The sequence below is a fragment of the Pecten maximus genome, chromosome 16 (genome assembly GCF_902652985.1).
Source record: "Pecten maximus chromosome 16, xPecMax1.1, whole genome shotgun sequence".
NCBI lineage: Eukaryota > Metazoa > Mollusca > Bivalvia > Pectinida > Pectinidae > Pecten > Pecten maximus.
The window spans coordinates 34,699,980-34,726,755 of record NC_047030.1 but is presented as its reverse complement, the minus strand read 5'-3'; the positions used below and the strand labels follow the sequence as shown (position 1 = coordinate 34,726,755).

General features: G+C 37.0%; 1 protein-coding gene across 1 annotated transcript in view; it reads left to right on the top strand.

The window, feature by feature from the left end:
* LOC117344942 (leucine-, glutamate- and lysine-rich protein 1-like) overlaps window positions 1-25,880 on the top strand; it is a 49,387-nt gene extending 23,507 nt beyond the window's left edge. Inside the window, exons 2-16 of the mRNA XM_033907827.1 lie at window positions 1,262-1,619; window positions 2,567-2,686; window positions 3,034-3,209; window positions 4,326-4,511; window positions 14,028-14,109; window positions 15,754-15,831; window positions 16,211-16,344; window positions 17,021-17,090; window positions 17,956-18,049; window positions 18,353-18,439; window positions 19,139-19,216; window positions 21,146-21,311; window positions 22,650-22,783; window positions 22,952-23,060; window positions 23,624-25,880. Of these exons, the coding sequence (XP_033763718.1) occupies window positions 1,300-1,619; window positions 2,567-2,686; window positions 3,034-3,209; window positions 4,326-4,511; window positions 14,028-14,109; window positions 15,754-15,831; window positions 16,211-16,344; window positions 17,021-17,090; window positions 17,956-18,049; window positions 18,353-18,439; window positions 19,139-19,216; window positions 21,146-21,311; window positions 22,650-22,783; window positions 22,952-23,060; window positions 23,624-23,928 (2,139 nt within the window). The 5' untranslated portion in view covers window positions 1,262-1,299 and the 3' untranslated portion in view covers window positions 23,929-25,880. The remainder of the gene's footprint in view (window positions 1-1,261; window positions 1,620-2,566; window positions 2,687-3,033; window positions 3,210-4,325; window positions 4,512-14,027; window positions 14,110-15,753; window positions 15,832-16,210; window positions 16,345-17,020; window positions 17,091-17,955; window positions 18,050-18,352; window positions 18,440-19,138; window positions 19,217-21,145; window positions 21,312-22,649; window positions 22,784-22,951; window positions 23,061-23,623) is intronic.
* The last annotated feature ends 896 nt before the right edge of the window (window positions 25,881-26,776 follow it).

Below are 26,776 nucleotides of genomic sequence, written 5' to 3'. Positions count from 1 at the left end.
TTGACATTGTATGTAACCACTTATACCTGTCACTCACCGTCACCACAGGGACATGCCTAGTCTTATATTAAAGTAGTCAAAAATACCTATATATATTATCAATATATGTAGGTATATCTGGCTATTTTTTTTAATACAAGACTAGACAAGCCCCTGTGCCGCCACGGCCCAGTCCAAGTAGATTTAATACTTACATTTGTATTGCATGCACAGTGTTCGAAAGTGAAGGTGGTCCGATGGCCAGAGGCTATTGAAAACCTGGTCGGTCTATGTAAAATTTCAAAGTGTTGGCCCCATTGGCTATGAAAAGTTTGAGTCCTGACATACATTACAATTCATGTAAACAACATTCCAATATTTTCTAACAAATGATCATATGAAATCAGAGCTTACAATAGAGTTTGTTTTACCCATATGATAATTTACTTGATGATGCAAGTGTTTGCATGACAGTTATGCTACTTTCAACAATATGTTTACAAAATGGGTCTATGGAAAAATGACTTGGGCTATGGGATTTCGATTTGCTGTAGACATATTGTCTAAGGAATTTTCATATATACTTTCATACACTGCATGCAGATTAGGATGAAGATGTCGTTAACACTTCATTATAATCAAACCTAACAACTTTACCCAAAGTCATAGTTGTCCTTTGATAAGCCAAGGGGTCAACACGTACAATAACTGGGTATATTACTGTGTTACAAAGTGTGTGTGTTAGGCCACCCTTAAAAATATCTTGGGTTTGTTGTAACCCAACCAGGGGGTCTTACATATAGGTAGGTAGGTAGGGCTGATTTTTTTTTATTCCATTCTAAAAACAGGTTACCAGAATTTGGAAATCATTATTCGTTTTGTGTTCTTAAACAAAATTAAAGAAACACACACCAATCTTATTTGGGTTTGGGAGATGTAGTTTCAAACCTGCACAGCAACTTCTGGACATAAATATCCATGGTCAAATCATAAAAAAACAATGTTTTATTTTTCACAATAAAATTTATTTGAGTCGGCACATTTTTTCTGGGTCGGCGGGTTATACCAAACCAGCTATGTTTTTATTTTGGCCTTATAAGTGGAAAAGAGCATAGACTTTAAAAGATATGTATGAATTTTAAATGAGCTGCAAAAGACATTGGTGGGCTTATTATTACTAGACATTGATTTATTGCCAAATATGCATATAAATGTATTATTGAAATCCTCAATAGGTTAAAGTTCGTTTTAGGATTGTTTTCACCAGTTTCTATTGTTACAGAATAAAGAAAATAACAAAGAAAATTTGAAGCTGAGGTTATGAAAACAAAAATGTCGGAGGGCAAACCTGAGGATGCCGATGGTGATCCTGGAAGGTTTGAGCATTACCATCCGCAACATCCGCTACCAGAGGGCATACGGAAGATGGAGCATGACGATACAGTATGTAAGTACTGTGGAGTGAGTTACCTCATCCACAACGAAATTAAAGCCATGGAAGAAAAGTTAAAGAAGACCATTGCCGAGATGGAACATTACCGAGGCAGTATGGAGAGAGAGAAACAACTGAGGATCGATTATGACAGACTGATGGGAGAAACCAAGGAACTTCGAGAAAATTCAAAAGAAATGGACAATGTGTAAGTACTAGATAATTATATCAATATTTTACATTATCAAGTGCTATCTGTAGCTACATGCTTGTTTGTTTACTGTTTTTATTGCCCTGTGAACAGTCATGGTAATTTTGAGGCGAAGTCTCCCTGTAGTAGTTGGTGACTACCTCACTGAACAATGTACGGGATACCCGTCGCATGCCATCCAGAGCAATTAGGGTAAAGTGTCTTGCCCAAGGACACAACCACGACAACACAGATCAACCTGTTTCTCAGCTTCCTGAGAAACACAAACCAACATGGGTAGGAATCGAGCATCACACCATGCACCTTGGATCTTCGCCTGAGGTTTCATGGCCAGCACTATAGCTGACTGAGCTATCATTGCCCCCTCACTTGAAATAACATGGCCAGCACTGTATTGCGACCCCCTCACTTGAGGTTACATGGCCAGCAATCTAATCGAGTGGGCTATCATGGCCCTCTCACCTGATGTTTTTTTGTCGGTAATCTAAACAACTAAGCTATCATGGCCCTCTCTCACCTGAGTTTTTTTTGTCTGTAATCTAAACAACTAAGCTATCATGGCCCTCTCACCTGAGGTTTTTTTGTCAGTAATCTAAACAACTAAGCTATCATGGCCCCTTTAGCTACAAGCTCTCTATTTTTTTTTTTTTAAAAGCCAACAAATATATATGTTTTTTGTTTGTTTTTTTACATTACAAAACCTAATTTTTGTGTCCATCGTTATTACCTTTTATGACCACATAAGCAAGGAAACACTGTTATATTCATGGCCACCCTCCTAGTATATAATAGGTACACATAAAACGTATCGCTTATAAAAAATTTGAAAAATATAGATATCGTCCATATTTTTTTTTCAAACAGATAAAAGGGAAAATTTCTACTGACATGAGTTTGAGTTAATTATGAGCAAAATCAATATTTCTTTTTTTTTTGATTTTCAGAATATCCTCACTAAGAAGTTCCTTGAAGAATGAAGAAGAATTATCAGGGCACTTACGGTTACAGAATCAGAACTTACAGGGCGAGTTGGATAGGACCAAAACTGAGAGGGAAAGTTACAGGTAATCAAATAGACATTGAATACATTGTACCAGGCATATACTTGTACATTTATGGTACATTGTATGATAAAGTTTTTATCAAAATTGTGAAACATTTTGTCAATTACCAAATTTATTTTCAAATTAGCCTCCTCCCCTAGTGAAAAATTTAATTCTACAATACGGGGACGGCTTATCTGTGAACTACACTTTAATTGCTGCATGGTTTTAAATTGAAGATTATGTTAATTTAAGAAAAAGGGTATATTTGCGGAGAGGGCTTATTTTCAAATAAAAACTTACTTGATATTCTAATTCCATACCATATCGAAATGAAATATTTCAAAATTTTTGTTTGTTACTTGCAGATTAAAATTTTCCATATTTGAGGAGAGGTTGCCTTACATTAAGTCTCAGCTGACCGCCCAAAGACAAGTTGTGTCAGACGTACACACGTTTGTAGAGGATAGAGACGCAAAATTCCAAACAGAATTACAACTTCTACAGAAAACCATTATAGAGAAGTACCAGTCCGAACATAAAGGTACGTATGTAGTCATCCATCTTCTAGGGATTTGTAGGATCTCGTTTGAATCTCTCCTCTCAAGGCATCTCCAACCCTCTTTATTAAACATCCAATTCCCTCCCTACAAAACCCCATCAACCTTGTTCAACCCCCTACCTTGAAGGCCACATTCAACCCCCTCCATACAAGGACCAATTAACCTCATTCAACCTCCTCTGTATAAGGCCCCATCAACCTAATCCAACCCCTTCATACATAGCCTCCAATCAACCTCATTCAACCCCCTTCATACAAGGCCCCAATCAATCCCATCCAAACATCTTCCCCAAAAGCCCTAATCGACCCCATTCGATTCCTTCCCCCGTCAGATGACCCCCCTAAGAACAACCAAATAAACCCTGTCCCCTCCACCCCCCCCCCCCCCCCCCCCCCCCCCCCCCCCCCCGCCCCTGAGAAAACCCCTCTATCTAAGGTCCCAATCAACTCCGCCCAACACCCCTCCCTTCCCCAAATGACCCTTTCAACCACCCAACCCTTTCCCCCATCAGAAAACCCCTCCCTCCTAGACACCAATCAACTTCATCCAACCCCTCCCTCTGCCAAAAAAAAAAAAAATGAAAACCTGAATAACTATTTCAGTACTAAGCAAAATTTATCCATTATCTTCAGATTAAGGATATATTAAATATTACATTACTTCATTTTCTTTTGTGATACAGTTCATTATTGTCTGAGACACATGTAATGTTACCTTTCAACTTGATCATTCCAAAGATCTCTCTGTCTGCTAATATTTTTTAAATAACACAATAATTATGGGAAGGGGAGAATTAGTAAAAAAAAAGTCTATTTTTTTTTCATTTTAATTTGTAAGTTGATTTGTTTTAGGTTTTTGTACGATTTAAGAAATATGTCTAATATCTGTTTTTAGATCCATTTTTAGCAAAGTGTTTACATTACATATTTTACCTCTTGATTGTCAAAGATTAATGTTGTCAACCTCTGTATTAAGACCACCTTGCTATTAAGACCACTTTCACTCAGTCCCCCAGGTGGTCTTAATAGAGAGGTTTCATTGTATTCTCTAGTTTTAATTCGATCAATAAATTCAATTTCATTTTTTCTTATTTTCAGGAATGTCCTCACTTCAGGAACAGATTGAGAAATTAGAAGCTGAAAAATCAGAATCTTCTATGCAGTCAACAATGATGACAGAGAAAGTCCGGCGCCAGGACAAGGAACTTAAATCTCTGTCAAATGTCCGTGACGAAAACTCAAAACTACAGCAAAAATGTGACGGCTTAGAAACCTCAATCAAAGGTCAGGTTGTTCATGAAATTATAAAGAATTTGTTACATATGTATCTAGATAAACAATTATTACTGCCATTATTCAGATATATATATATCTTGAGAGCTTGAAGATATACATTATACATATATATATATATGTAATTACAGAACAATAATAACACTTTCACCTTCTTTTTGTTTGATTTTTTTTATGTTAAATTTCAAACGAATGAAGCCTAATCGAGTGAATATGTACCCTCCTCAGGTCATAATACGAAGATCCAGTCAAATTCAAATCACATTTTGTAATGAAAGTTAAAACATCATATTTTATATAGTAGACTCTGACTCAATGTATTATTGGGTGGGATTATCTAAGGACAATGGAGTAATTTGTTCAAATATGTTGGAACTACAAAGGATATATATAGGTGGGTTCATTCCCAGACACAGGGGCTTGTCACATTCCTATGATGGAGAATGAAAAATCAGTCCAAGGGTCCGACCCCTAGATCACTTATTATCGTCATACATGATCTAGGGGTTCAACTTTCATGATGGGTCTTAGGAATGTTTCAGGCCCCTGTGTAGGCACCTGTGTTACCAGACATGGGCTTATTGCTGGATACATACAGTATTTATATTGAGAAAAATGGTGTTTTAACGAAAGATGTTATTAGAATACAGACAGACTCCGAGATCTTTTCAATAAAGGGAGGGAAGTACTTGGTAGCTTTTTTTTTTTTTTTTTTGCGACATATTAACATCCATAATTCTTTAACTTGTGAATAATAACACTGCTATCGGTTTGATTTATAGTTTTCTTGTTTATATTGTAAATGTAGCGTTCCACTCGGGTATACACGAGACGCTATTAATAAAAGTTCGAGATGGAAGCTGACTACGGCAGGGACAACTATGACACCAGACTAAAGTTCACATAATTTTATTTACACATCTATGAAGTTCAACATATCATACATTAGGTTCACATAAATCCCATTCAGACGTACACATGTACACACTTCGCATCGAATATACACTGTTTCACATATTATCCACGGGTGATAACTTCCAGTAGTCTTATGTATTCCATAGTGAGACTAACACACTTAGTACATCCCATAAAAGTGTAAGTTAAATCCAAGTATCAATATCTTATCACAAGTTGCGTGGAGTAGTTCCCAAAGCAAAACTTTATCTCTTTGTTTTCGTCACTTTCACCCCTTATATACCACTTTCATACTGCATTTTCATTGGCTAACATCTGCTCCTCCGACCTATATTTGGCTCCTCTGTCGCTCCTCACTCACGCTGATTGGTTAAGACCTGCTCCTCTCGCTCCTCCGACCTACTTACAGCTCGCTCCTCACTCTCTCTGATTGGTTAAACACTAGTTATAAATAGGACCTGTTACTAAATTTACACGGGCCTTATGCAACCTGTCAATCAGGTTGGGCCCTAATACACAGCTCCACGATGCTACAGAACGTAAACAACTCCTTATAAGGAAAACTAGCTCCCTGCTGCCCCGTATATACACACACATATATAGACCCTATACACACCCTATGTAATACATATACATAGCCCACTACTATATTACCCTAAACAATAATACAATTAAACTACATTTCTAATTTAATAAACATAAGCGTGAAATATATTTCCACGCTACACTACCCCCAACTTTCTAAGTTTTGTCTCCGACAAAAGTTAAAGAGATACCAATCAAATCCTGTCTATTTCAGAAAAATGTTCAATATACATGTATAAGCATTGAAAACGGTTTACATTATCAACTCACTCGCACAATAATATTTCAATCACAAATGATTCAAATAAAATACAGCGTCAATCATAATGTTATGAACACAAAACACGATGTAAATCCAGTGAGGAAATATCACAACTAGTAGAAAAATGTTCCACATGATGATAACGTAATGTTTGCTTTTATGGTTAAAGTCAATCGTTAACACAGTGTTTATCATATCCGGACCAAATATCGGAGAACGTACCGTTATCCAAATAAAGTTCATTATTCATGTACCAGAGTCGTTTAAATGGTCACACAATAAAATCCATTGAATGTCACGTTATTCAAAAGTCACAGAATGTCTTTTCAGCATCTAAAAGTCTCATTAATAAATCCATTCAGACATCGAATTTTGTGTATTGGCGCGTCCCCATATTGGCAAAATGTTGTGGTATTTCATCCAATGTCTCCCGTACCAATCCCGGAAAGTCGACGAACTCAGGGTCCACACCTTCCAAGTAACCAATTGATGTATCCCGTCGGACTTCCTGGACTCCATCTGTAAAGGTGGTTGTGGTCCGAGTCATGGATATCATGATGGTTTGTGTACTGACATTGCACACAAACACATTACTGGTTCCGGTCATAGGTTCATGTTCCACCTCGTCCTCGCTGACGTCACTTTATGCTGGGGCTCGCTCTGCCGTCTGCTTTACCTCCACCTCTTCTTCGCTGACGTCACTGTACCCTAGATCTGCATGTAGTTGATCAGCCGGCCAACTACGGTCTGGACATTCCGGCATACCATCACCAGAAAAACATTGTTCTGTTGGCATGGTACAGGTAGGCACGCTAAATGAGTTCCACAGTTCCTCAATATCCCAATCATTCCTTTCGTCAAAGCAGGGTTGGCGTGTTGGACCACAACAGTGATTTCTCTGGTGCCTCTTCAGGTTGCTGCCTCTGGAAAATGTTTTCCCACAGTCTTCACATACTTTCAAAGATTTGGTGTTCACTTCATGTTTCTCACGTACATGTCTGGATAGATTCCTGGATTCTCGGAAATAAACCCCGCAGTATCTGCATATGTGTTCGTGATTGTCCATAGTTGGAATCAGTATACAGTTGAACACTATGTCTCAATAAGTCGAGCTGGTTTTCGTATGGCCCTGCCAAGTCGAGTTACCTTGACAACCGGGGTTGACAGGTCTCCATCCCCCGGTTTGGAAGAGTCTACTGTGGGTTGACCCCTTTTTTGTCACCTTGGTAACGGATGGAGTCGGGCTCTCGCTCTCTGATTCGTCGCTATCTGACTCCTCAGGTAACGCTAAAGAAGGGTCGGGCGTTTCATCGTCACGCATCACTGGTTCGGGGGTGTCCACCCTCGGGCGAGTTTCACTTCCCCGGTATGGCTTTAAGTTGTCCGCGTGTAACACCACAGGCTTTGATGTAGGCGAGTGTTGGATCTTATAGAGCACGTCACTCAGCCGCTCCGTCACCGTCCAAGGCCCGGTCCAGTCTCTGGCTAATTTTGCTTTCGTACCCACTATCACTTTATGCTGGAATCGGCGCACTTTATCACCAACGTCATAACTTTGTTCAATTATCCCTCGATCATAATGACACTTTTGACGTTTCGCGGACTCCCGGGTCACTTTTCTTGCAATGCGGAATGATTCTTCAAAAGTGGCGTCCAATTTACGAACAAAATCTGATTCACTGTTTACTGTATCCTCTGTCGGTAGTTTCGGTGATATTATATCAAGTGGTACAAGCATTTCCTCTCCAAATACCATTTTGTGAGGCGTTTGTAGCGTAGTTTGATGTGGGGTACTATTATAAGCCATCTGAATACAGTCTATGTAAGTATCCCAATCCTTCTGATTTTCACTCACGACCTTGGATAGCATTTCCTTTATTGTCCGGTTGAGTCTCTCCACCATTCCGTCGGATCTCGGATGAAAAGGCGTTGTCCTACTTTTCTTAATTTGAAGAAGTTTGCACAATTCCTTGAACAACATTCCTTCAAATTGGGTTCCTTGGTCCGTGTGTATTTCTCGCGGACACCCGTATCTCTTAATCCAGCCTTTAAACATGGCTTCGGCAATCGTAACTGCCTCAATGTTTGGTACACAGTAAGCTTCCGTAAATTTTGTGAAGTAATCGGACACTACCAATAGGTACGCATTTCCGGATTCTGACCGAGGAAAGGGTCCGGTGATATCTGCCGCTATCCGTTCAAATCTGTGTCCGATTGTGTAAGTTTTTAACAGGTTCCGCTTCCGCCTTGAAGGGTGTTTCCTCTCCTCACATATATCACAGGCCCGAACATAGTCTGTCACATACTGTCTCATAGATGGCCAGTAATATTTACTGTCCATGGCGCGTTTTAATGTTCGTGTGATTCCCTGGTGTCCCGATGACGGCGCGTCATGTAAATGCCACATTACCACATCTCTAAGACATATTGGAACACATATCCGTAACCGTGCACTTCCGGTTTGGGTTATCCATTTTTCACAAAGTAATCCATTATGAATTGTCAATAAGTTCCATCTCGAGTACCAGAACCGGCATTCCTTACTTTTATCGGAAATGCTTTCTATACTCGGTTTTTCACAACCATTAAATGCTTCCATTAATTGAATAATCGGTCCCATGTGCTCATCTTCTTTCTGTTTATGTCTGATGTTGTCAGGTGTTAATTCTTCCTGTGGAGAAGCTTTTGGTTCAGCAGGCGGAGGACGATTTGATTTTCTCCCACGTTTCCTTTTCTCCAGTTTCCTGTTACTATTCCGGTCACCGGAGTCCACACTAAATGTACTATCCACAGTCACATCCGGTTTGAAAAGTATCTTTATGCTTTCAATACTATCCACTTCCGGTTGATCGATTATGTCCGCTTCAGGTTTGTCTATTATTACTTCCGGAAGGTCCTGTAATTCCGACATATTCGTATCGATAGCCTCGGATTGTTCAATATCCAACGGCATTTGGCATTGTTTACACGTTGCGGCTTTATCATTAATTAATCTAGACATGGCGTCGGCGTTGCAGTGACGTTTCCCAGGCCTATGTTGTATCTTAAAATCAAATGGACTCAGTCGCTGTATCCACCTGCAAATCTGCCCATCTGGTTCCTTGAATTTGTACAGCCAAGTCAACGATCCATGATCCGTCCGTAACAAGAATTCACGTCCAATCAGATAATGCCGGAAGTATTTCACAAAGAAAACTACGGCCAACATCTCTTTCCGGGTCACACAATAATTACGCTCAGCTTTACTGAGAGACCTACTGGCGTACGCAATAACCACTTCCTGGCCTTCCTGGACTTGTGACAACACTGCTCCTATAGCGTAATTGCTGGCATCCGTGTCAAGTATGAATTTACCCCCGTTTACGTCTGGATAGCTCAAAATAGGAGTTGATGTTAACCGTTCCTTCAGCTCATTAAAAGCTGTAGAGTGTTCTTCCGTCCACATCCATGATTTACCTTTCTTGGTAAGGTCGTGTAGACACTTCGCTATTAATGCGAAGTTTTTAACAAACTTCCTGTAATAGGACGCTAATCCTAGGAAAGTTCTTAACTCTGAAATGGTCTCTGGCGCTTTCATCTTCGATATTGCCTCTATTTTTGAAGGGTCAGTTCGGACGCCATCCTGTGACACCACATGCCCCAGGAACGTCACTTCTCTGCAGAAAAAGTGACACTTTTTGGCCTTCAACTTTAAATTGGCACCGTCAAGCCTTTCCAAGACTGCCGTCAAGTTGTCCAAATGTTGTCCGAAATCCTTTCCGTACACAATAATATCATCCAGATAAAGCACTGCAATGTTCCACTGTAATCCACTCAGCGCTTTCTCTATTATTCTGGAGAAAGTGGCCGGGGCGTTGGTCAAACCAAACGCCATCACTTTATATTGGTACAATCCACCTCGTGGCGTAGCGAAGGCGGTAAGCTTTTTGTCGTCCTCGCACATAGGCACCTGATGATAAGCCATATTGAGATCCAGAGATGAAAACCATTTAGCTCCACTCAACGCGTCCAGATTGTCGTCAATACGACTAATGGGGTAGGCATCCTTAATAGTTTTCTCATTAAGTCGCCGGTAATCCACACACACTCTCCAGGAATTGTCCCGCTTTTGGACCAAAACAAGTTGTGAACTCCATGGACTCTCCGATCGCTCTATCAATCCTTGTTGTTCTAACTTGGCTATTTCTTCATCCAAGATTTTACGTTTGTATATAGGCACTCTCCGTGGTGCCTCCTTAAATGGTACGGGATCCTTTAATTTTATAGTATGCTCGCCCAACGTAGTTCTTCCCATCTTTCCCTTAGGATCCGCAAATGTGGTCTGGTGTTTTATCAAGAACTGCCTGAACTGCGCACGTTCCTCAGAATTCAGGTTAGTACATCCACGTTCGTACATTTCCATCAAATATTCCGGTAACATGTCATCGTGCTCGGCAATGTTATCAACGTCTGAAACCGTCCTGCCGATATCTTTCACCGGTACAAAAACAGCCATGTTGGTCTCTTTCTTCACTGTGACTGGCTCGTCACCAGGGTTAAATAATCTCGTATATAGCGATTTGTGTGAAGTATCAACAAGAACATTCGCTAAGGCTAATCCGTGAGAATGAATAAACACTTTCTCAGGTACGAGAACTCCAACATGTGAGTTAGTTGTTCTGGTCAGTCTTGATCTCACCACCATTTCGTGTTTAGCAGGTATAGTTACAGTGTCCATACTAACCACTCTGCTGCTTTTAAATCCGTTTTCGTTGACAGATTCATCTTTAGGTTTTCTGTCCGTGATGATAAACATCCAGTTGTCATAGTCCCATTGACATTTAAATTGAGTTATGAAGTCCTGGCCCAATAAATTTGTTTTAATATTGGCCACAAAAACTCTAAAGTTTACACTAATATCTCCAAAAGTCAAACACATAATAGTAGTCCCTAACACCGACAACTCGTTTCCATCGGCTGTCTCGAACTTGGAACGAGCAGGCTCCAATATAGGACGATCCTTTCCATAAATGCTATAGTAGGTATCTTCGGTGATAAAAGTCCGTCTCGCTCCGGTGTCGACTTTCCAGATTAAAGGCGTACCTTCCACCATACCACGCACTTTCATAGCAGCATCGCACTTTACTCTCACTTCGAGTAAGTTATTAATCTCTCCCTGTCTGCAGTTTCCCGCGGAAGAAATAGCACTACAAAACTCTGTTTCTGTATCCCTGTTTTCGGCGTCACTTAGTACAATTTCTTTTTGTCTCAAGGTTCCGCTGGGTACAGTTGAATTTTGTTTCACTCCTGTATTAGGCCTCTGTTCCTGCTCGGCGGGCGCATGGCCTACTGCTCCAGCCGGGACTCGTTTAACGACAGTTCATTTGTTTGATTGGAGGTCGAATTTCTCTTAACATCCGGGCACTTATTTCTCAGATGTTCTTCACTACCACACTCAAAGCACTTCAGTGGTTTCGGCGGTTTGGTGGTACGTTTCCCGGTACTTCCGTTTCCGGGTTGCTTGGCTGACGACGTATTTTGCACATTGTACACTGAGCGCTTCTGGTCCTTAGCGTTCCGTTTTTCTCCCAACAGAATACATTCCTCCTGCATGGCAAATGTCACCGCCTCCTGTAATGTCTTGGGGCGCATGCGTTTAACCGCTAAACGGAAATTATCGGAAGAATGACAGTTATTAAGGAAAGTTTTTAAACTGCTCTCCTCCACATATTCTCTGTTGTTGGGGTATGCTCGTCTGTACAAGTCTTCCATAGTCTGTGCGAAATCTCTGTACGATTCGTCTGTTTTCCGTTTCCTTAATTTAGCCTCCGCTACATAACTTTCTTTCATGGATCTGTGTCCAAACCGGTCGTCCATTTTATTCTTTAATGTATCCCAGTCCTGCTTAACGGTATTATTCAGACCGTAAGCGTACACCTCGGCTTGACCACGCAGTACAGTGAAAAATATAAGCAAAGTCCGGGCAGGTGTCCAGCCATTCAGGTCAGCTACATTTTCGAAATACCGGATATATTCACTCCATATATCTTTACCGGTACCACTGAATGTCCGCTTCAACGGAACTTGCTGACCCCTTAAACTGATATCGTTCCGGGTGGACTGCTCTCCATATTCACGACTGGGCGTCTCCAATACATCTAATCCCTGAGACATATTTTGCACCATGTCTATCATCATGGGATTCCGTAACAACTTCACTACGAGCGAACATGTGATTAACAGGAGTATCACAAGAGTTCCCAAAACTATAAACTCCTTAGTGAAACAGACGATGACGTGGTTGGGGTATCTGTGGTACAGAATACCAACACAACTTTCCAAACACACCCAACACAAGAATCCATTTCAAAATAAATCCTTTGTATTGATTCCCCGTTATGCGTGAATTAGTGGTTCTCGCCTGTGAAGTAGTCTCACATCCATAACTACTCCCCGGAGTCCTTTGCCCCACATGCGGAATATCGTTCACATCCGGTGTATCCACATCTGGACTTCTTAAAGTCCGAGCCGGGCTACTTGACCCATCGCTATTCCCGACTTCACTCTCATCGAAATCAAAACTTAAATTTCGACGCACACGCGGTGAAGTAAGCCCACGCTGAGATGGTCTCCTTGGTGTGTCCGGAATATCCATTGTCGAAAATTATCACAGATGTAAAATCCAAATAGTCTTATAATGTGAAAGTCCAGCTACCGTAGTCATAAAACATTCCATCCCCATCGCTGCCACCAATTGTAGCGTTCCACTCGGGTATACACGAGACGCTATTAATAAAAGTTCGAGATGGAAGCTGACTACGGCAGGGACAACTATGACACCAGACTAAAGTTCACATAATTTTATTTACACATCTATGAAGTTCAACATATCATACATTAGGTTCACATAAATCCCATTCAGACGTACACATGTACACACTTCGCATCGAATATACACTGTTTCACATAATATCCACGGGTGATAACTTCCAGTAGTCTTATGTATTCCATAGTGAGACTAACACACTTAGTACATCCCATAAAAGTGTAAGTTAAATCCAAGTATCAATATCTTATCACAAGTTGCGTGGAGTAGTTCCCAAAGCAAAACTTTATCTCTTTGTTTTCGTCACTTTCACCCCTTATATACCACTTTCATACTGCATTTTCATTGGCTAACATCTGCTCCTCCGACCTATATTTGGCTCCTCTGTCGCTCCTCACTCACGCTGATTGGTTAAGACCTGCTCCTCTCGCTCCTCCGACCTACTTACAGCTCGCTCCTCACTCTCTCTGATTGGTTAAACACTAGTTATAAATAGGACCTGTTACTAAATTTACACGGGCCTTATGCAACCTGTCAATCAGGTTGGGCCCTAATACACAGCTCCACGATGCTACAGAACGTAAACAACTCCTTATAAGGAAAACTAGCTCCCTGCTGCCCCGTATATACACACACATATATAGACCCTATACACACCCTATGTAATACATATACATAGCCCACTACTATATTACCCTAAACAATAATACAATTAAACTACATTTCTAATTTAATAAACATAAGCGTGAAATATATTTCCACGCTACATAAAATTATTTGTACAGAGAATGATGCGTCTAGTTCTTCTAGTCACATTGTTAAGTAATTTTATCAGTTTTGTACATATATTGTGTTGATTTAGGTATAGATAAGGGGTTCATAAAATTATATAATTCCTCCACTATATCAGAACCACATTATACATCTTGTGTGTGTACAGATATCAGACAACAGTTGGAGGACGCCGTATCAACGAGTCGACAGCTGAACCTTGAAAGTCAACAATTTAAAGACAGTTTGAGGTAAACCTGCTTATCTCCCTTGTCATACAAATGTATAAATATATATATATACACTGATGTGGCGCAGCAGTATAAGCTGCGGGTATTTCTGGCTAGGCGATTGGGTGCCGTAGATCGTGAGTTTGAGGCTCGGTTAGGGCACAAGTCAAAAAGTTGTCTTCCTTCGTCATTTGTGTTACTATATATATATGTGTATATCTGGCTAGGCGATTGGGTGCCGTAGATCGTGAGTTTGAGGCCCATTCAGGGCATGAGTCAAAAAGTTGTCTTCCTTCGTCATTTGTGTTGCTAAGTTATATATCTATTTATTAGCACAATGTATCATAAACACTATATATGTGTTGGTGATCCGAAGATATAGATTTGAATTTCCTGTCGTAGTTGTACCGAGAGAAATATATATGATATATGTACAATTCATATCCATGTATGTAAATACATTGCGTTCCAGGTTTTCATATCATCTAATAGACGACTTCCACAATGATCATGTCAGGGTATCGGGCCGACCATCTCTGCGCCATTGAAACGTTCTTTTTAAAGAACGCCGATGTGGTGCAGCGGTATAAGCTGCAGGTATTTCTGGCTAGGGGATTGGGTGCCATAGATCGTGAGTTCAAGGTCCGGTCAGGGCACGAGTCAAAAAGTTGTCTTCTTTCATCATTTGTGTTACTATGTTATATATACATTTGTATATGTAAATTAGGTGTACACATACTTTTGATATAGAGAGTTGATGAGAAGTTTTTGATGTTACTATTGAAGGAGCAAACTCACTTTAATTACATGTAATTCACAAGAATTTGGGGTCGGGTGACAGAGTCGTAACACACCTTCCTTTCTCTGAAGTGGCCGGGGTTGATTCACAGACGGGAAATGAAAAGGTTAATGTGGTCACATGCACAATCATGGGGGGGGGGGGGGGGGGGGGGGTTCTCTGGGTACTCTGGCTTCCTCCCATATTAAGACCCCTGTGATTAGTGTAAATTGATATACCTTGTTTTGCAATTGTAGTAAATTATATATACATTGTTGTGCGTATTACCTATATATAGTTTAGAACTTACAAGGAGTTATAATACTCATGTCCATTTGACCAATTGGCTCAAACACTGGATTTCTTTGGTCTGACCAAGGCCACTGCAGCCATCATTTTCATATGTGTCACCATTTGTAGGCACAACAGTGATTAATTTTGGTTTATCCACATAATTATGTTATTGTATTTACTATATAGAACAGCCTGGATATACTTAAGTTAATTGTTAATGATGAAACTTGCTCCCTTTGTTAACATAATCAACCTAATTAATGATTCTATTTTATTAGTATTTTCTGGGAAACAGGACGTTTGTGTTTAATTCAAAGGTGCAAAAGATCACTTACCTGTCAATACTTTTACGTTACTAAAGACATGAAAAAAAAAGCAACAAAAAAAAAAAAAAATAAAAATACAAAAATATATAATTAAAAAAAAAAAAAATATTGTATAGATCTCCAAAGTTATGTGCTATTTGTTCAAGTAAATCAGGTTGTGTATTTTTGTTTCAAGTTCCCACCAAATTTTATGAAATTTAAATATTCAGGATTTTTTTTTTTTTTAAGTTTACAAAATTTAATTTTCAACTTTTATCTTTAATACAGAAACAAAACCCAGGAGATTGAGGATTTAACTGCACAGTCCCGAAGGAAGGAACAGAATACAGAAATGGCCCTACAGAAGTATGTAGGAGGATTTTTCTGTCATTCAAAATTTTTTTGTTCTTTCCAACTTTAGATTGACAAGTTTCTCAAATAATGCCTTTGAAATCCACCAGATTATACAGTTAGTGAAATATCCTGTATCTGAATTCTATTATGGACTCTATTTTTAGTCAACAAAACACTCAGGTGAAACTATATATAGCTATGCCAGAAATATTTTATATCACAACATTCGAGATTCTGTTAGTGAGAAAAAGCCAATCAAGATACCACAACAAAAGCAGTGTGATTTTTCAAACTGTGGAAAAATAAACAAAAACAAACAAACAAACAAAAATTACAAAGATTTTGTTTGAAATTGGTATAGAATTGAAATCTGGATTTTTTTCTATGACAGACTTCAGAATGACTTAAAAAAGAAAGATATTGAAGTGATGACATTGTACAAGGAAATGAAGACGATGGAGTCGAGATTTAAAGAACAGAAGATGAAAGAGGAGGAGATTCATAGAAAAGCTACCCTCACTGTCTGTAAGTTTGTAATAAATCGCAGTCAATATCAGAGTCGATGTCAGAGTCGATGTCAGAGTCGATGTCACAGTCGATGTCAGAGTCGATGTCAGAGTCTACAAACGTCTCTACAGTAGAACTTTGTTAGCTTCCAACTGTGTCAGTTTGAAATACAGCTTTGGAAAATGATCATGTAGTTATGTTTACTCGTTCACATCATTATCACACATAATTCAATGAATGAAACATATTATTCAAAATCTATGATGGTCTCAAAACAGTGTATAATAGTTAAATTTCAAGCATTGCCTTGCCTTTAGTATATTTTGTTGTCAAATTCTATATTTTCAGGGGAGACAACCAAGATGGTTTAATTGCACAGCTTAAATTGAATGTTGATGAACAGTCCAAACATGTTGAAAAATCAAAAAGATTTAATTTGCCATTAACTAGTAAAACTTTACTGATAAAAATACCTTTAAACAGCTATACTTGTTTTACAAAAGAAAAGTTTTGAATATTCTATACAGTACAGTCTCCTCTGCGCTGAAGAATTTGTTTTGCTTTGTCGCCAAGGATTATATTTGTTTACTAAATTACAAAACTTTAAATAGCATTATATAATTAACTTTTTATGTATTTTATGAAATAAAATTACAGATGTATAAGATTTATTTCAAAATTATATTTTTTTTAGCGGAAACAAGAGAATTGAAGAATATTTTAGCCAAAGCCGAAGAAGAGATTGACCAACTAAAAGGAGAGAGGTTAGTTTATATCTAAGATACAGTGATGTGGATGATGTCTTTATATGTATGTTGTGTCTTAATGAATATTTTAAAAACAAAAAGATTTTTTCGAAATAATTCTGGAAAATAATTCTGCTAATTAATTTCAACACTGTTATATGTAGCAAGCTTGTTTTTGATATGCATGGTAGGTTCCGATATCTATACCAGAATATTATTCAAATGTTAAAATCTATTCAGTGTAACATACAATATCCAAGATATACAAAACAAAGAACATAATTCATTTGACTGCATTGAGCTTTAAAGTCTGTCATATGCTTTATAAAGAGATTCAATAGTCAAATTTACAAATTTTAGATTAATATCCAGCGATGACTAATATCGTTCAAAGACCTGAGCTATTGTTTACAGACTTGAGCTATTGTTTATAGACCTGAGCTATTGTTTACGGACTTGAGCTATTGTTTACAGACTTGAGCTGTTGTTTACAGACCTGAGCTATTGTTTATGGACTTGAGCTATTGTTTACAGACTTGAGCTATTGTTTACAGACCTGAGCTATTGTTTACGGACTTGAGCTATTGTTTACGGACTTGAGCTATTGTTTACGGACTTGAGCTATTGTTTACGGACTTGAGCTATTGTTTACGGACTTGAGCTATTGTTTACGGACCTGAGCTATTGTTTACAAAGCGGTAAAGTTTGATGATTAAGCCTGTCAAATAACTAATGAATTTGTATTTGATTGTGTTCTGTTGATGTTCTCATGAAAGTTCTTAGATTGAATTGACATCTCTTGCATTAAATGTATTGAGAACATCAGAAAAAGCATACAATGTAAAATTTTATATAATAATGGTTGGTATTTTTGAATTTGTAGAGAGTCCATGATTTTATCCCATCAAAACCGGATAGAACAGTTACGAGAAAGTTTTAAACAGAAGATGTATGAGGCAGAGTCCTGGCCGGAAAAGGTAAGAGATTTATTAATTTTTGAAGTTCTCAATAGCTCAGTCGGTTAGACCCCGGCCATGTAACTTGAGGTGAGTGGGCCTCAATAGCACAGTTGGTTAGAGCTCTGGCTTTGTAACCTCGGGTGAAAATCTGAGGAGTGTGGTTCGATGCTCCCTACACATGTTGATTTGTGTTTATTGGGAAACTGAGAAACAGACCGGTCTGTACTGTTGGAGTTTAAGAAATGATATTTTAATGTAATGCTAAAAAAATGAAATTAAAATAAATGTAAAATAAAAAATTGTACTGACATTTCTTGACAGCTGGAGGAGATGCTGCAGAAAGAACGGGCAAAACATGTGGCATCGTTAAAATCTATGGAGGAGAGACTAAAGGAGAACTTTGTCCTGGTAGGTGTCGGTGATTCGGTGATGTACATGATTAGTCCCCAGTGAAACTGGGATGGACGGGGTGGGGGGATGGGGTATTTATAGGTTTCTTTCCTTTCCATCTGTCTGTCCATCTGTCAGCCATGCTTCAAGGTATGTTGGTAAATCGGTAAAAGTTGGTATGTAACTTCAGTATGAGTAATTACAGATCAAGATTGAGTTTCAGGGCTTTATGGCTCAAGGTCAATGTTACTTTTTTAGCGTGGGCTGGTAGGGAACGTGTATTTCTTTAGCAGTTATCCAGCATGCTTGTTGATTTAAATTCTCAGGGATTCCATGCAATATTCAAATAAGTTTACTACACTCTGTACATATACATTACTAGTACTTGATGAACTTCATGTGGGGGCCGCGGTGGCCGAGTGGTTAAGGTGTACCGACACTTTAACACTAGCCCTCCACCACTGGGTTGCGAGTTCGAAACCTACGTGGGGCAGTTGCCAGGTACTGACCGTATGCCGGTGGTTTTTCTGCGGGTACTCCGGCTTTCCTCCACCTCCAAAACCTGGCACGTCCTTAAATGACCCTGGCTGTTAATAGGACGTTAAACAAAAACAAACCAAACAAACCAAATGAACTTCATGTTCTATCTATCAAGTAAATATGGTATACCTTCTATTTCACTGTCATGTTTTAAAACAATTTCTATTTTCATTTCAGGAAATAAAGATTGAAAAAGAGAAATATCAAGAACTGTTAGGAAAATACCAGAATTCTAACAAAGATCACGAAGCTATTGTGAGTTATATTTCATGTAAAACTTCGTAATATTATTGAAATTAACCACCTAATGCTATTTACTGATCAATTCAGTGTAGAAGCAAAGAACTTTTGTAACCCTGGAATATATTGTATTGACACACTCTATCTAAAAGTTTTAAAGTATTTTGATAGGCAAATAATACAAATGTATATGGATGCTTTAAAGACTTTTATCTTTCTTTCTTTCTTTCTTTCTTTCTTTCTTTCTTTCTTGTTTTCTTTCTTTCTTTCTTTCTGTGTGTGTGTCTCTCTCTCTTTCTCTCTTTTTTTTTCTTTTCTACTTTTTTTTTTTGAGAAAATTATGGATGCTTTAGCATACAAGCCTATATGGTAGCTACACTATTCGTTATATAAATATCAGACAATCTACTTTTGAACATAGTTTCTTGTGTCTATTTCAGAGTAAATGAGGTTACGAAAACCTAAAACAGTTTTAACATATAGTGAGTGATGAGTGTCGGTCCTGACAGACCAGATCAATATTCAATGTGTTTATTTATAGCCTGCTGCATGCTCATCATCGTCAACACTAAACAGCTGACATGTTAATATTGTACATGTTAAGAATTTATAATGTGGATCCACTTAACTGGTGCATGATGTTCGTTTATTCACAGCTTATTTGATACCAGTACACATAGATAACAAATTAGTCTTAAGGGTATATACCACACTCAGTACATGTAGCTTTTCCTTTTTTTTTCAAAAATCATTTTCCACTTAAGGATATATGCTACATTCGCACATTGAGACATGCATTTCCTGTTTTTTTTTTCTTTTAAATATTTATCGAAAATAGGTATGAAATACCATTAAATAATGACATTATAGATCTCACTTTTTTCAGAGTGACACCCATGCATAAAAAATATTAACAAATTTTTTTGTTTCTTGAATAATGAAAATTTAAATTAAGAAATATACAGCATCAATGTAACAGATTTTTAGTATTGAAAGTATCTACACTTATACATGTCTGCATATCATAAAAGCTCAAGATACCATTTCAGTAATTTGAGAAATTTATGAGAAAATGGGTTCAAATCCCATTCTTTTCTCACTCCTTCAAATTAAAGAATTTTTCAGTTAAATCACTTTTTGTATTATTACCACATGACAGTAAAATGTGTATGTTTGCCATATTGTCTTAGCTGTCAATATATTTTCTTAAGTCATGGATGACATTCCTATTTATAGTCACCTTTCACTTTATAAACGAGATGAACTAGATTGTAAAAAGTAAAATAATAAAACATTGTGAATGAGATCAATTTTGCAAAATATATGTATTATTTTGAGGCTAATTAAAAAATTCATGTTAATTAAATCTATGATTGTTTTTGCTGTATTTAACTCCATCTAATTTTTTACATGATATAAAACATTGAATTGGCTTATTTGAAAATATGATTTCAGAGAAGATTTTAATTCTGAGTATAAAATCTCTTTCACATTGTATTTGTTTTTTCATAAAACATTGTTAAAAGAAATCAAATACAGATTTAAACCACTAGAAAGAGGGGTAAATTTCTATAATTCTATAAGTTACATGTATAGATGAGTAACGACTTATACATGGGTCTCAAAACTTGTGTTTCATCAACAATGGAAAAAGATATAATCTAGATATTGTGAATTTACTGAGAAAAACAATTAATTGCCAAATCCTGTGATTTGATGATCATGTTTATATGTAAATCCAATTCTTTACTGTAGCAGGTCTAGCCTTTTAGATATTTTAAAAAACTAAACAAAAATATATTTATAAACAATTAATCTTTATATCAAAGATAATGACAGCATTATCTTTGTAATAAATGAACACATTCTTTGAAAAATAATAAAATAATTAAAAAACAAAAATGTATCAAAACAATATTGTATCTTTAAAATTTGAATTTACAGTTGAAGGCTCAGTTGAACTCATTGGAGAGTAAATATCGGTCTGAGATTCGGGATCTTCAAAAGTTTCTGTCAGACACAAAAGAACGGGCTAAAGACAGCGAGGACTCTCTGCGAAAGGAAGTCCAGAGTCTAAAATCAATCATACAGGATCTGGAGAACAGATTAGGTAAGGAAGTCCAGAGTCTAAAATCAATCATACAGGATCTGGAGAACAGATTAGGTAAGGAAGTCCAGAGTCTAAAGTCAATCATTCAGGATCTGGAGAACAGATTAGGTAAGGAAGTCCAGAGTCTAAAATCAATCATACAGGATCTGGAGAACAGATTAGGTAAGGAAGTCCAGAGTCTAAAATCAATCATACAGGATCTGGAGAACAGATTAGGTAAGGAAGTCCAGAGTCTAAAGTCAATCATACAGGATCTGGAGAACAGATTAGGTAAGGAAGTCTAGAGTCTAAAGTCAATCATTCAGGATCTGGAGAACAGATTAGGTAAGGAAGTCTAGAGTCTAGAGTCAATCATTCAGGATCTGGAGAACAGATTAGGTAAGGAAGTCCAGAGTCTAAAGTCAATCATTCAGGATCTGGAGAACAGATTAGGTAAGGAAGTCCAGAGTCTAAAATCAATCATCCAGGATCTGGAGAACAGATTAGGTAAGGAAGTCCAGAGTCTGTCATCCAGGATCTGGAGAACAGATTAGGTAAGGAAGTCCAGAGTCTAAAATCAATCATTCAGGATCTGGAGAACAGATTAGGTAAGGAAGTCTAGAGTCTAAAGTCAATCATTCAGGATCTGGAGAACAGATTAGGTAAGGAAGTCCAGAGTCTAAAATCAATCATTCAGGATCTGGAGAACAGATTAGGTAAGGAAGTCCAGAGTCTAAAGTCAATCATTAAGGATCTGGAGAACAGATTAGGTAAGGAAGTCTAGAGTCTAAAATCAATCATTCAGGATCTGGAGAACAGATTAGGTAAGGAAGTCTAGAGTCTAAAGTCAATCATTAAGGATCTGGAGAACAGATTAGGTAAGGAAGTCCAGAGTCTAAAGTCAATCATTCAGGATCTGGAGAACAGATTAGGTAAGGAAGTCCAGAGTCTAAATTCAATCATTAAGGATCTGGAGAACAGATTAGGTAAGGAAGTCCAGAGTCTAAAGTCAATCATTCAGGGTCTGGAGAATAGATTAGGTAATAAGGAAGTCCAGAGTCTATCATCCAGGATCTGGAGAACAGATTAGGTAAGGGTAAGATCGCTCATATGTGTCTTATTCTTGTATACAATCTAATAGGAGTTGAAATATCTGTCAACAGCACATGGGTAACAATCTTTCAAATAATCTGAAAATTTAGTAATTTGATAAACAGTGGATATGTTTACTCCTAAACAATGAAGTTACTTGTTTTTGTCAATTTGATAATAATTGTGTTCCAATAATTATTCTGTTACAAAATTAAAGTTTGACACAAGGATGAAGAAAGGTCCTTTTAAACTAAAATTCCAATTCAGGTCGTTTGGACTCAGGAAACGAGGAAATGATTTATACACTGAAACAACAACTGAAGGAGACACACCAGGAGTTGGGGGACACCAGGCAGCAGATAGAAGAACAGGCAGGCCAGCTAAAGACAGCAAAGGAGGAGGTAAAGGGAGATAACTTTGTATTAAAGGGGCATAACTCATGAATTGTAGGAACGCTCAATAGGATGTATTGTTTACTTGCAAAGCTGTGTCATTTATTATGACTATAAATGTCATTGCAGTGGGTAGTTTTTAAAACTGCATTTATTTTTCTGTGTTTTATTTCACAGAATGCTTTCCTCCAAGAGACAGTGAGGAAGGAATGTGAGGAAAGATTTGAGTTGATGGAGAAGTTTAGCGAGGCTAAGGAAGAACTCCTGCAGCTGAAGAAACCATCTGGTCAGTAATAGTTTAAAAAGTTAAAATCTCAGTTACATTATTACACTACCATCTGTCTTTGATACAATCTAATTAAAATCTAGATGCTCATTCTCACTACGTAACATGAACATCTAACGACATCGCATAAGGGGTCACATTCTGGTGACCTTTGTTATCTCAATATTTCACTTTCAGGTCGAATTGACAATTTTTCGATGTCACGATCTCACCCATTCGCCACATCATGCATCTGAATCTAACCATTTTAGTACAGCATATATATAGCTATATGCTTCGTTGGACGAAATGACTTGAAACAGATTGACAGATTATGCAAGCCATGCACTCTTATCTTGTTATTTCGGGTATACGGAATTCACTTCCAAGATTCTGTCCGAGTAATTTGATTGGTTGATCCAAAAGGTCATCCTGATGTGACCCCTTATGCATTGTCGTTAGATGTTCATGTAACGTAGTGAGAATGACCATCCAGATTTAAATTTGATTGTCCTTGATAACCAATTGTCTATAACTGCATATACCATCATTTTATACAGTAATGTTTTTTTTATTACATTAAGGTGGATATTCTTCACTTAACTCATCTCGGAACTCTTCAGCTGCGAATCTGAAGAGATCAGGAAGTTTCAACACTCCAAAGCCCAGCCCACCTGAGGAAGGGCTTTCCCGAAGGGACAGTGAGGGCTCAAGCCCTACTAAGACCAAAACCCCTTCAGCACCTCCTAATAGGGATTCTGGTCCGAGTACAAACAATGAATTAACTTTTGGTGGGGAAGCAGCAAAAACTCCGGGACGATTAAAGGGCAACTCTCTCGCAGAGAATCGTCGCAGAATAGCACAAATACTTGGACGCAGGGAAAAATAGCAGATAGTTCTTTATGTATGAATGCTTGTATGTGCCAATTTTCTGTATTATTTATTGATGGGTTATGTCTTTAATGTGATATATAAGTCCAGACTGATAATAGGATTTCTAACCAAGGAATTAATTTCTTCACAAATATAATCTACAATTTTCAGATATTGTATTTGACTAAATAAGCACACTGTGTGGTTTCAAAACACAAAAGAAGCGCACTTAATAAAACCATGCACAGGGAAAAGTTCCATGTGAAATTGAGACAGAATTTTTTTTTCTTTTACATTTACATACCTTAATGTAATTGACATTCCGGTAACGTCACAAAGAGACGACGTCATGATAATGAACTGATTATACGCTTATTAATCCGCTGAGTCTTTTTTCACTGTTTTACGCAAATTTTAACGAAGTCAGATTTCACTAAGCTGAAGAAGGTGGAGATGTAAAGATATTAAATTGTCTTTTCTAGTGAAGAGAAGTTATGATATAAATACTGTTTGTCACATATTTAGGCCCATGGGCCAAGTAGTAAATCCGCGCAACTGGTTGTAATTTTCGCGTATTTCCAGCTTTGTGATTTAAATTTACGAAATCAATTGCCATAAATTAGTTTCAAACACAGGTGCAGCTCAGCACATTTTATGACAAAATGGCGAAATTAAATTGCAGTGAAAAAGTATTTAGGCATATAAAACGAGAAAATAAGTTGGTTAACACTATGTTTGGTTGTAAATGTACTTAACTGTACAACTCAATACTCAAAAATATGTGATCATTCTTTCTAATGAAAGAAAACAAACCAAGTATCATGCAATGCTTCTTACTTCCATAATATTGTTGGTATAAGTTTATAGTCTTGTGATTTCGATTAATTTGATTCTTAAATGTTATGAAGAGAGTGAGAGGATGTTTTTTATTTACTTATGATGTGTTTTTGTAACCATAATGCATTTATATTGAATTTAAATATTTCACTGTCTAAATCTCTAGTCCATAAAGTTAAGGATGTGCTTTACAATTTCCAAACAGAAGATTTGGGCTGTTTTCATTTCTCCGGTCTAAACGGCTGGACCAGTTGGACCAGAGTTAATAGTTTATGAAATAAATACGGACCTGGTGATTTTATATTGTTTTCAGACGAGCCTTGACAAAGACTTCCAAGGCCTGTATTAACATTTACAGGTTTATCAAGATCTATGTTTAAATTATTACATTTAAAAACGGACTAACCGGTCTGTCCGCATAAACGAACAGGCCCCTGGTATAGAATTGACATTTGAAGTATCTTATCGAGTAGTTTAGCCTTTTTATGATATGTAAATGGAATCTCTAATTATGATCTAGCAGTATCAGAGTTACTTCCCTTCATTTCACTTTGTCAGTAATTATATATATATAAGGTGGTATATATAAGCTTTAGCTTTAATTTATAGCAGATTGGGACGAGAATGGATATCTCTATGCAAGACGATGGTCTTCACACAAAAAAGTTAAATTAAAGGTAGAAATAATACAGTACATAAGAAATGAAAAAGATTCTTCAAAAAATGAAACTATGCATGTACATTGTATGTTATGACCATTTTAAAAATGTGAAGAAGTTTTGTCGGTCCTTATTTAGATCTATTTAGAGATACCTAATATATATATATATATATACATACAGGTTAAAACAAAAATCTAAAATCGTTATTTGATTGTCACATATTATGGTGATTCTTTGTAAACTAGAATACTTTTGTTATAAAATGGAGGTTAGCTCCCTGCATCATCTCTTTATTTTTATGCATAAAATATGGATAAAAACAATTTTTTTATCTATACATGTATATGATTTGAGATATAGATGAAAAACTATAGTAGACTCAATACATAGAGGATATCTAACAGTGTCTTCAGTAATACCAAATATATTTCACTCGTGTGGCTAATATTTTGATATTTTTCACTCGTGCGCTAGTGAAAAATATGATATTTTTTACTAGTGAAAAATATCACTTTTATAGAATGAATAATTTTTGATATTTCACTGGTAAAAATGTAATAAAATTTATTTCTCTTCATATCATCATATACTGAAGTAGATTTCTTTAATGTCATATGTGGTCAAGTTTTTTTATATCATAGATGGTTAATATCTCTAAAAATCATATCATATTTTCTATCTTAATATCACATATGGGTAATTTCTGTTAATACAATGTATCATACATGTATGTGATATTTTTTTCTCTTATTATCACATATCAAGTTTATTTCTCTTAATATCATAATATCAACAATTTCTGTTAATATCGAACATGAATTGGATATTTTCTCTTTTATCATCATATATCAGGGTAATTTCTCTTAATATCATATTTGATATCTTTTCTCTTAATATCACATATGGGTAATTTCTGTTAATATCATATGTGGTTAATGTCACGTTTTTCATATTATCCTATTCATCTCTATCATAGGTGCATTACTGTAAAACAATACTATTGTTTAATTTTATTCCCATGAGCCATCTGCACTCCTTGACTCTATGTGAAACTATAATTGACCAAACAGCTCATCTTCGTTCTATTGTTAATTATGACATATAGCTGTACATGTACAATTGTACATTACCTTGGAAAAATAACATTTTCGTTATCACTTTATATATACATTATGTATATATACATAAGGCTAAACTGCTGAATTAAGCATCGACTGTGATATAATTTTGACAATATACAATAAGTAAATATTAATTTATACATGTATAAACATTTACAATTATTTGAGAAAGCTTCCTGTTTCCATATATACCACACACATCACAAAATAATATTTGGGAGAATTTTTTCCCGTCAGAATGACC